The sequence below is a fragment of the Rhea pennata genome, chromosome 1 (genome assembly GCF_028389875.1).
Source record: "Rhea pennata isolate bPtePen1 chromosome 1, bPtePen1.pri, whole genome shotgun sequence".
NCBI classification, from domain to species: domain Eukaryota; kingdom Metazoa; phylum Chordata; class Aves; order Rheiformes; family Rheidae; genus Rhea; species Rhea pennata.
Window position 1 is genome coordinate 212017145 of NC_084663.1, and position 12054 is coordinate 212029198.

General features: G+C 44.1%; 1 protein-coding gene across 3 annotated transcripts in view; it reads left to right on the forward strand.

Annotated features, from left to right (window-relative positions):
- The window catches only part of TENM4 (teneurin transmembrane protein 4), a 348755-nt gene that overhangs the window by 226601 nt on the left and 110100 nt on the right, over window positions 1–12054 (forward strand). For all 3 annotated transcript variants that reach the window (XM_062567394.1, XM_062567392.1, XM_062567393.1), the window contains one exon: window positions 2368–2514. In XM_062567394.1, coding sequence (XP_062423378.1) covers window positions 2368–2514 — 147 coding nt within the window. The remainder of the gene's footprint in view (window positions 1–2367; window positions 2515–12054) is intronic.

A 12054-nucleotide genomic window follows, 5' to 3' on the forward strand; every position in this document is an offset into this window, starting at 1 on the left:
AAAGTCTGAATGCTGGTATTGAACACCAGTTTCTGGGTTAAAAATATAGCGGCTCTTCGTCTTCTCAGCTCTTCTTCTTTGACTCCTATGCTCCTACCATATTCTCATCAACTTCCTCAATCCAGCTCTTTTTGATTCCCACTGAACTCCTGTCCAGGTCAACATCACTCCCACTTCCCTGCAAGGATTTTCCCACTCAGCCTTTGAAACAGCAGGATAGAACAGATGATTATTTTAGGATGGGAGATGATGCTCAACTGATGCACTGGAGCAGTGAAAACTTGAAGTGTGCTCAGTGATGATGCCACAACATCATGGAATTGAGCCACCAGCCAAACTCTAATGCATCCACACATAAGATGAGGTTTCTTCAGAGGCTATTTATCTAGGCAAATTTAGGGAGATTTATAAAGGAGAGATAAAACATCCCTGCCAGCAGGGTTGTCCCATCGAAACAGGCTGTATCTGCTCTGAAGTGTGGGATTACCTATCTACCTAAATTATTCAGCACATTGTTTTAGCAAGTCATACACTTCTTCCTCTCTCGCTCTCCACAACAGCTGAACACTGTTAGCTTATTCTGAAATTAAATAAAGGAAACAAATAAATAAGTTAGCTCCAGGATGGAAAAAAAATCAACTTAAATGGTTAGAAATTTGGCACTGTTGTAAGAAATGGAAGGCAGGATATTAAAATGGGGAATTTCTAGTAGCCTTGCCTATAAGTGGCACTGGCAGCTCTTTCTATAGCATATAAATACTAATATAACATGTAAGTACCAAAATATGCTCACCGCAGACGGAGCTCTCATTTTAAAGGACTGAAATACTGCAACTGTGTTTGTAAATGTAAAAATTATTTAAGATCTTTTTAAAGTTTTTTTTCCTTACTGCTGTCGTTCCTTATTCCATTTCATCCCCCTTAATCTGTAGGAAAACAATCTTAGAAGAAGAGTTAAGCTCGCTACAAAGCATGTTGATTAGTTAAAAGGCATTTCTGAACCACATTTACGCAGCGCAGGGTACGTGATGGTGTCGTGTGCTGTACCTGCAGTCGCAGCACTTCCTTGGGTTGCCCCTTGTGAGTGATGTGGGTCAAAGGCACGTTGCAGTGACGCTCACCTTGCAGCACTCTTCACCACCATGTTGTAGTTCTTCAAGCCCCGATAACTCCGCTGTTTTTGTGCAGTTCCACGGGAAAAAACTTGTCGTGCAAAGCTCAGGGTCTCCACAAACTCAGGTCACACGGTTTCACAACGCGTGTGTAAGTGAAGAGGGCCTTAAGACAGGGCTGGAGAAGTCAGAACTGGATTTCTGGCTTAATCAATCCTGCTGAGTGACCTTGAAAATTACTTCACTACCTTGTGCTTCAGTTTCATAATCTGTAAAATATGGCTAACATTTGTGACTGCTTTTTTGTGAAGATTTTCAAGCTCTGTAGGTAAAAAGCATCCCAAACGAAGCAGCCTTCTTCACCCTCCCTGCTGCTGACTGTGGAAATTACTCTGCTATTTTGTTGAAAAAAAAGGAGGGGGGATGGAAATCTCAGCAGGGGGTCATCGGATAAGAAAATCAAACCCTAGTGAGCAGACAGGAAACATGGGATTTGTCTCTCCTTATTTTAATCACCTATAATAGAAGTGTTTGCCTCCATCCTAGTCACCCTGGACGGCTTTTCTAGTCGGTGGAGAGAAATAGGCACTTTCAGAGCATGCTTCAGCTCATCAATATAAGCATTAAAATAAATGAGGGGATTTATACCGTGGGAATATCTGTTTGCTTCTCTGCTGACTACAGAGAGAGCTGAAGTATCTGTGTTGCAGATGGACTGTAACCAGGCAAGACGAATCTCACCCAAACTGAGAAGCAGAGAAATCAAGTGTTCTCCAAACATTTTCTACCACAGAGCATCCCTTCCCTTTCCAGTCAGCCTTGCTTGTTCACCAGACTGAGATCTGTTGACACCCAGCTTTTTTTCTCAGGGTGTTAGGAACATATAGAATTTAGGTGACCCTAAATCCTCATCTTGCAAAGCAAGGAATTTGAGGGACAGAAACAGCAGGGGGGAGTTTTACAAACAGTGAAGCAGGAAAACCGCACTGCCTCCCCAAAGCTCACTGTTCCCTCAGTCCAGTTAGTGAGACCGTGCAGTGAGGACCTCCAGGGAGAGTTGGAAGCAGTAACCCATTGAGCGGTCACCACCGTTCTGATGCTGAACTGGGACAGTTCGCTCCAAATGGGAAGACAACAAGTGGGAGTGGAGAAATAGATTGAAGGCAAAGGGGGAGAGCTGTTTAAGCAGCCCCTTTCCAGGCTGCGTTGCTCTGTCTTTGCAGTGCGTTAGAACGTGTGGCTGTTTGCCTTGCAGAGGGATGCCCTGGCTTGTGTAACGGCAATGGCAGATGCACCCTGGACATGAACGGCTGGCACTGCGTCTGCCAGCTGGGCTGGAGAGGAGCGGGCTGCGATACTTCCATGGAGACGGCGTGCGGCGATGGAAAAGATAACGACGGAGGTAGGACGTGAGCACATGTGGTATGTCAGGCTTCGCAGAGCCTATAAACCTTGCACGGTGAACAGTCAGCTGGGCTTGATTCTGCAGGGCAGGTTGGTTTTTTGACAGCTGGTGGAGAGCAGACAGCGAAGTCTGCCAGGCTGACTCAGCCAGAGTGGATTTGAATTCAAATGAAACGGATTTGGACCTGGGGTGCCAGGGCTGAGGAGTGAGGTTTGTTTAGAGCAAGTCCACATACCAGAGAGCAGATAGAGCCTATGCACTCATCCTGTCACTCCACTCCAACTGTGTGGCTCAGCAGTAACACAGCAGGACCACTTCAGACAGCAAATGTCCCTGACTCTTCAAACTTTGGCCTCACTGCCTGAGATGCTCATCAAGGATTTCTGGTAGGTCACTACTAACTTGGGATGGTTGTTTAGAAGTGACTTAGAGGCTTCAGTGGCTGATCCCCATGCCCACATGCCATCCAATCCCTCTCTAACCATGTTTTATTGATTACAGTTGCATATATAATGATGTCAGGCATGTGAATAATAGCCCTGCATAATGCAAACTTAATATTCAGAGTTATCTCATTACAAAGGAAACCCTGGTGCAGTGTGAAGGTTTGAATTAGAGGGCAGGAGATGAAATACAAAATTTAAGGCATAAGGGAGACTGCATAATTTGTTTTGTTGTCACTCAGCAAAAGGCTTTGTAAACCACAAGTCTGGGCCAGGACACAGACTGTGAAGTGGAGACTACATTTTGCAAGTCTTTATTTTACCATATTAACAAGAACAACACAGTCAAAAAAAAAAAAGTAGCCAAGCCAAGACTGTGATTATTTGCTTCACAGCAACTGGAATTCTGACTGAATATTTAAAATACTTCTGCACATCTGGCGTGGCAAATGGACCAAATTATGCCCTTAGAAAAGATGGAAAAAAATGGAGAACCATACAAAGAAGACATGTTGTAAAACAAAGGTCGCTTTTTGCCTGACATGAAACTGAATGTCACTGTATTCGTCTTTTCTATTTACAGCTGACACAAGGCAGCAATAAAGTTCACCAAATCAGATGTGTAAAAATGTGATAAATAAAGCCAAGAATGATATCAGTTTCCCTGAAAAAAAGAAACAAACAAATAACAACAATAAAAAAGTCATCTTTTGAAAATGAGAGGGAAAAAAAAAGAATAATCCAGCATAATGTACAAGATCACATCTGTATAACATCAAAAATAGCATGATCACACTCTGTACAACTTAGTGAAACACCATCTCCTCGTATCTCCTGGTTCAAGACGCTAACTTTATAACTGGGTTACCTTCACCTTGAAACGAGCGGTTTGTCGCCTTGTTAGCCTGCAGGACAGCAGATGCAGACAGGAAAGACGAAAGGCATTGACATGTTTACAAGTTAGTGCACATCAGCTGCTAACTTGCATTTGGTGAACTTCTGTGGAATAGTAGTGTATACAGCTAGCGCAAAACAACTGATAGATTGTAACATATTGCCTTGTGACAGCTTATTCACGTGTCAAAGCCCACAAACGAATGTTGGCTTTTCTCTTGATAAACTGAAAAAATCATATATGTGTTCACGCCGTGCATTACGGTCTACAGATGACCCATGTACGCTATGCTACTCTTTTGATTTTGCTGCACTGCTGCTAAGGACTTTTGTCAGCTGGAAAGTGCAACAAGTACAAGTTTACTTTCTTGGCTTGTTATTTTATAGATCATTAATGTTGTAGAAGTGGGTTGAAATTTCATCTGAATTTCAACCTCTGAGTTGAAGGGTCATCAGTGATGTTGAGGAACTTCTGCTTTGGAGCCAGAGTTCCCTGTTTAGCATAGGGATTGGAACGTGGTTTCTTGGACTTTGGAGGAAAAACTGATTCTGGGCATGCCTCCTAGGTGTTATGCTGGTCTCGGGCTAGAAGCTTGAGCCATCTTGTCACTCTAGATCTGAGTAAGCTCCAATTATAGTCAGTGGAGATTTAGGGCTTGATGTCTGATGGGTATCCACAGATTGTCATAGAATAATTCAGGTTGGAAGAGACCTCCAGAGGTCATCCAGTTCAACTCCTTGTTCAAAGCAGGTCTACTCAGATTAGGAGTGTGTCCAGTCAGTTCTTGAATACCTCTAAGAATGGAGATTGCACAACCTCTCTGGGCAACCTGCTCTAGTAAATAATTTGACCACCCTCACAGTACTTTTTTTCCTCATATCTAGTCACGATTTCCCATGTTCCAACTTATGTCCGTTGCCTTTTGACCAGTGCCATTTTAGATGTGGTGACAGCTACCTGTGGGTATCTCAGATATCCTGAGGTTTCTCAGATAGCACTAGGCACCTCTGTTTAGGCAGCTGAATTGAGCCCCATGAGTTCTTTTTCAGTGCACCCACTTTGTCACAAGGCTGATTATGTGCTAGGGAAACTGTAGTACTTCCAAGAGCACTGAGGCAATGTAGGCCTGAGTGGGCTTTTGAAGGGAGAGGTAGTGTGTGCATGAGCATCATGACTTCTCCCTCTTTAGACTCCTGTCACACTGTCAGGACTGATGCCTGCTCTGGGCTGGTTGGTTTATCTGACCTGTTCCTCCCACAGTGTTTCAGGGCTCTTGCTGAACTTGCCTTCATATGTGCATGAATGTAGACAGTCAAAACAGGAGTCATTTCATGTAGATTAGTGAAACATCTGAACTGCTCACCATGGGGACCGTCAGTGGAGAGAGACAGGTTTATGGCATCATTTGTCTGCCCTGTTTCAGATATCACCTGGTCGATGCTTCCATTTGGGTGGTGGGTTCAGCCTTTCGAGTCGCTTTCTTCTCAGAACAGTCCCTCTCTAGCCAAGGACACCATGAAGAGCAGGATGATTTTTCAGGAAAACAGCGTGGAGCTGTTCATGCTACGCGCAGTTTCGCTCTGCCTCAGCTCATCGGAGGCCATTTCCAATGCTGCGGCATCGGGCGTCCGCTAATCAAAACTGCTGCTGCCGGAAATTCCTCAGTATAATAGGAGCTGAAGTCAGAATCTTTTTCATCAGATGGGAGCCTAATCATACCCCAAGGGAGATGGGTACCAAATTACAGGGCGTGTTGGCCTCTTAAATCTGGAGGCTGTTCAGCCCCAGATAAACAATAACAAGCTAAGCAGAAGTCGCTCAGAGTGCCTCCCTGAAAGATGATCTCTCATCAGGTTAGAAATAAGGTCTCTCAGAGAGCAGGGTCCTCTCCACGCACAAGTGTCATTTGTCAAAGCTGACACGTTTCACACCCAGGTCCACTTTATTTACACTTCTAAACACAAAGCCCATCAATTTAAATGGAGTCGGAATGGGTAACTGAGAGCAGGCGGTCACCCAGTCTCTGTCGAGGAACACCGTGCAGTGGCACAGCTTTAACGGTCGAGGTGAAAGACTACGATTTTGCGCATTTGACCTAAGAGGCCACAGCCTGTTTCACAGCAAATGAGAGATGTTTCCTCAAAAGGGACCCAGAAAAGTGATTCTTGCCTCTCTTTAAAGATAACTTCTTTAATTTATGGCTGCAAGCACTCACTACCCAAGGGTGGTTCTCTTACACCCCACGCAGAGTGCCCTGTCATGTACTTAAACAGTAAAAAATTGGCAGGTTTAAATGACCTAGGAAATTTGCTTCCATGACAGGTCCTAGAAGTAGAGTTAATGGCATTTGGCTAAGCCTTGAGAATAGGCAAAATGCAGGTTCCATTTCTTTTCTAAGCTCCTCCATCAGGAACAGAGTTTACAGGAAAAAAAAAAAGGGAGGGGAAGGGGAGAGGACATTCCTCACAAGTCCACAGATAGGGTATCGGGGAGCAAAGCTGGATTAGCTGGTTTTCTTCCAGAGAAACCTTCTAGCCATATGACTCACCCCATATTCAGAGCAGAGCTGGCCAGTTCACCGTTCAACTGTCTGAATACACTCTGTCCTGAAACCGTGAGAAAATTACAAATATTAAACTAAATAGTTCTTTTTCTGTCTAAAGGTTCTGTCTGAAGAACACAGTTGATTAGACATTTGAGGGCTTTTGTTACTGTTTTGGGGTTTTCCAGCGTAGCCACATCTTCAAGGTAAGGTAAGACTTACTGGTTCTCCAGGAAGTATAACTGGCTGTATTCTTAATTTCCTGCTTTAAACAACTCCAGTTGTTCAACAGCTGCTGAGCTCTGCTGCAAACAAAGTGAGTCACTTTACTTTTAAAAGGCAAGAATCTTTCTGGGATGAAAAGCATGACAGGAATATAAATGTTTCTAATATTATCTGGCCTTTCGTATTAATAAGAGGCTGATGTTCAATTGTCTGCTGTTCTCTGCTGCCTCTTTCCAATTTAAATAGTTCCAAAGGCTTACGTTAGTGATTATGCAGGATAATTTAAATACATATATATATATTATATATGTACACACACACACGTATATCTTCCCATTAAAATAATGCTGGCTTGTCCTAAGGTATACTGCACACCATTATACAGAAGTATAGCAACTCTTCTTTTTCTTACATGTTACTTATTCAATTATTTTCTTTGAGAGAGAAAAAGAGAACCGAAGTTCTCTTCTTCTGCAAGAACTGTAGTGGCTAAGCCTCTGCCCCTCAGTTTATGACTTATTCATGACAGCTAAATGCAGTGCATGTAGCTGAGCACAGATGCAGGCTGCCAAAGTACACATGGCTTCTTTTTATCTTCCAAGTCCAGTTCTGCGCTCAACCAGATGTTACCCAAGAGCTCCCAGGTGGAACCATTCTCTTTACTTTCCATTCCTCCATCCTCCTGTGCCAAAACAACTAAAAGTTGCCATACTCCTCAAATCCTGAAGCAATGAGAAGGTCAGAAGAACCAAGCCCCTGCATGACGGAATTTTGCCTTTCCTTGCAGCCGCGGGTATTAGTTAGTGCTGCCACTAGAAACCAGCTGTCACTTCAGCAGTGATGTGGTTCTGACATAGCTGCATATGAATTGTCAGAAATGGATTCTCAGCTGAAACAAATCAACAGCATCTGCTTTTCTGCACCATAGTCCTTTGGTGCCACTCTACAGGGTAATGCTTAGTCTCTTGTTTACCCTATTCAAAGATCAAGTAGTGCTTGTAGAGAAGTGGAGACTTGCATAATGCTTTGGGACTGCAATATTTCAAATTCTTCAGCAAAGGAAGTTTGGCACTGCACCCTGACCTTCTTAATGCCCCTGGGTCCACCATGTGTCTACCACATGCCAAAAAATGTGTTAGAGAGTTGGCAGGAGGCTGCAGTGCTCTTTGGCAGCAGATAGAGTAACACCTGAAGGTAGTGATGGGATTGTAAAGGGAATTGTAAAGAAACCAAGTGAACCCCTGAACTTTGTCTTTACGAATACCTGAGTTGCAGACAAGGTAATGGGGTACTTTCATTTTTTTTTTCCTTTCTGCACACTGTTATGAACCATATACACCATGCCAGGCTTTTATAGCACAAGAAGATTGTCTCCTGGGCATGGCAGGGGAGCTGTCTGCTTCCTTGAAACCATAAAAAATGATACATTAATGTGCTAGCTGCATTTACAAAGGGAAGTGTTGAGATCCGAATGCACCTGGGAAAACAACGTTCATAAATTAGCATTAACCATCACAGATAGACCCAGTCAAACAACAGGGTCATCTTGGAGGAACCACAAAAGCACTGCTAAAATGATGAAAAAGCCTATTCTACCTGAAAAGATTGGCCTGACAGCCTGGGAGAGTCCTTGGTATTTTTGACTAGCCGTTAACGAAATTCCTTGGATTAATAGATTTGGAAAGAAACCACAAAAATACGTCAGAAGAAATATACCATAGTCTGCTGAAGTGGCAAAAATTATTGATGGGAAGGAGGCATTGCTGGGGTATAAAATGTAACAGAAAAGGTGACATGAATCGTCTTCAGAAAAGACAGGGTTGAATACGCATTTCACAGAGCATTTCTGCTCTCCTGAAGAGATGCTTCAACAGAGTTTAGGCACCTATGTTCAAAGGAGCACCTCGGGAAAGCTCTACCAGGACTCCTTTAGCACCTGAGGCAAACTACTGCCTCACCTTTACAGCAGAAAGGTCCCGTAGAAACATGGAGTTTTGTCCCGAGTGTGCTCAGTCATGTATTGTCTTGGGTGCACAGCATGCACAGCCACTTTGCTCTTGCATGCCCATGTCTGAGTTACCTGAGGCCAGTTTCCATGATATGTTCAGAACATTGCTTGAATTGCCTTGGATTCAGTGAACAGAGTATGTTAGGTTGAACTTTTCAGCAATAGCTTAATGCTTGCAGCTCTTGACGGGGAAATGGGGAAACCTTAGTGACAAGGATATCTGAGCTGCAGAGGATGTGAACCTATTGTTCCCACAGAAACTTCCTAAGCTCTTGAGTCCCATTTTCTCAGAGAAATCACTTCTAATCACTTATGAAATGTGCTTTGGCTTTTGATGCAGACAATTTTAAGGCATGCTATCACCTGACCACAGGTTAGGTTAAGCAACCTACTTTTACTGCACCATCTAAAATCCAGTCTCTCCTCTGCTGTGAAGAGCCTTCGTACACCTTGCTCAGCTTCATGAATTTTGCTCTCAAAGTAGGTTGCCTGTTTTTCGTTTGTCTGTTTGTTTTGCTTTTGTGGCTTTGCTGGTGTAATGCATTAGTCCCTGTGTTAAAAACCTGCCTAAGAAAAAGTCTCATGAAGACAGATGCAGCAACAGCCCAGTGATAGGCTGGAGGATGTTCTGAACTTGTAGACTAAAAACATTATCATAGCTCTGTTTCCTGGCCAGCTAGTGGTGATTATCTTATGTTTCTGACATTTATTCCTTCCACTCCAGTCACAGAATCACAGATAATCTAGTTCAACCTCCCTGCTCAAGCAGGGTCACCTAGAACATGTGACCAGACAGCTTTTGAATATCTCCAAGGAAGGAGAATCCACAACCTCTCTAAGCAACCAGTGCTCTGTCACTCTCACAGGAAAGAAGTTTTTCCTTACGTTCAAATGGAACTTGTTACATTTTGTGTCCATTGCCTCTTGTCCTATCACTGGACACTACTGAGAAGAGTCTGGCCTCATCTTCTTTACACCCTTCCTTTAGATACTTCTACATGTTGATGAGATCCCATCTCTGTCTTCTCTTCTCCAGGCTGAACAGTCCCAGCTCCCTCAGCCTTTTCTCATATAAGAGATGCTCCAGTCCCTCCCTCGATCTGCCTCAAAATGCAGTGCTCTTTCTAATGCAGCCCAGGAGACCATTGGCCTTCTTGGCCACAAGGGCATATTGCTGGCTCATAGTCAGCTTGTCATCCACCAGCACTCCCAGGTCCTTCTCCGCAGAGCTGCTTTCCAGCAAGTCAGCCCCCAGCTTGGACTGGTGCATGGGATTATTCCTCCCTAGGTGAAAGACCCTCCACTTGCCCTTGTTGAACCTCAGGAGGTTCCTCTCCACCCAGCTCCCAGCCTGTCCAGGTCCCTCTGAATAGCAGCACAGTCCTCTGGTGTATCAGCCACTCCTTCCAGTTTGATATCATCAGCAAACGTGCTGAGGAGGCATGCTGTCCCTTCGTCCAGGTCACTGATGGATAAGTTGAACAATGCTGGACCCAGTACTGAGCCCTGGGGGCTGCTGCTAGCTACAGGCCTCCATCTTTCCTCCTTTTTTGTGTGTGTTCAGGTCTTTTGTTAAACAAGCGTGGTATTCTAGAATAGGATGGACTTTTTGCGGTATATTTGTGTAGTACCTAGCACTGCAAGACTCTGCTTTTGCACTAGGAGTTCAAGGAGTGCTGTAATACAAATACGTGATTTTTACTATATATGCCCATATTATTTTGAACCTGCAAATATATGCTGAGCACTCAGAGAAAGATGTGAGGACTATTCCTTTCCTAGTGAACCAGCAATCTAATTTAACCAGGATTCAACTAGTGAGAACCTTACTAAGGCAAAATCAAAACAGAGCAGCTGGGATATTAAAAAACCGAAGTGAATATTAATAGCTAACATGATTACAGGGGTGTCAGTAGTCTCATTGCTGTTGTTCTTCAAATTTGTATTTCATTTCCCTTTGATTTCCTACAGTGGAGCTGGAAACTACAATGAGATTTTGAATAGGTAAAACAGTTACCCGCAAAGTACCAGAATGAAACTTATTCTCCAAATCAAATTGACATGATTTAAGTGTGAGTCCTCGTCTCAGGACAGGACATCGCTATTCCTGTAGACCTTTGTTGGCATAAGCACCAACATGAACAGTGACATGGGCTTGCTCCAGGAATACTTGAGCCATTTCTTTGACCTCTGTGTTGCCAGAGTTTAGATGAGAGCTGTAAGAGTTGCATCTGATTTGCGTAAGAGTAAGAAGAATAAACTATGTTATCTTTCCTCTGATCATCCAGAGTTTAAGCATTACCTATCCAAACTCTCCCAGTAAAACATCAAAGCCATCACAGGATAAGTCAAATGGTGTCCCCACAGAAGATGATAGTATGGTGAATACTGCAGGAAGGAGAGTGAAGGACAAGTAGTGGGTAGAGTGAGATCTGTGATTTTGTGTATTTTACTCCTTCACTGCGAACAAAAATACTCCTGAAAGACAAGGTGGGTTTATTGTTTTTTTTTCAGTTTTGCTTTTGCTTAGCAGTTTAAAAGAGCAGTTTCTCACCGAGGCTTTTCCCACTGCAGTCCGTGGCAAAAAGTCACATCATCCTCAGCAGGAGCAGCCCTTGAGTTTGTCACGTACACTCTCCTGGGCTTGCCGTAATAAGGCTCCGCCAGCTCGCCTCCTTCTGTCTGCCTGCGTGCTCATGGCTCCTGACGAGCGGCAAGAGGTGTCATGGTCCACAGGGTGCTCTCTGCGTACAAAATCCGTCCCTGCCGGTGGCCTGCCTGTTCCATCCCGACGCTTGACATGCAGCACCTGTCAGATTCTGCTTGAACACATAGTAACACCTCTGGCTGAAGGGTATTTGCATTCTGCTGTTGATGTTGGCATGACGGATTTTTTTGTTGCAGCATCCGTAACTCTGTAGAAATGCTCCGTTATTCAGTCCCAGCGAGCTAAGACGCTGCCCATTAAATCAGGCAACACAATCGCAGGGCCATGAAAAGTCGCAGCTAATTTGAAATTTTATTAGCTCTCAGCTGGTCTTGTTTACTGCAGATGCAGTCTCTCAAAAGCAGGCCGTTGCTCCTGTATGAAACTCTGATCCTTGACACTTTGTTGGAGCTGCATGGTGGGTTAGAGACCTGGAAACAAGATTGTGTGAGGCTTGAAAGAGGCATGAGATTCCTGCGGTACTTGTGAGTGCTTTGTAGCCAGCAAACGCGGCAACCCGAGGAATGCAGGGTTGGTCCACCTTGCTGCAGGAGGTGAATTCTCCTGCAAGACAGTAGTGGTTGTGAACATGACCAACATGACTAGTTTTTGTGCTGGGCCAGGAAGGCGGGAGGAAATGTGTCACACTCATTTCATCATGATTTAAAGGTAAGTTGAAAGGTCTGCCTCCCCTAATAAGCAGTGGTTACCCGACAG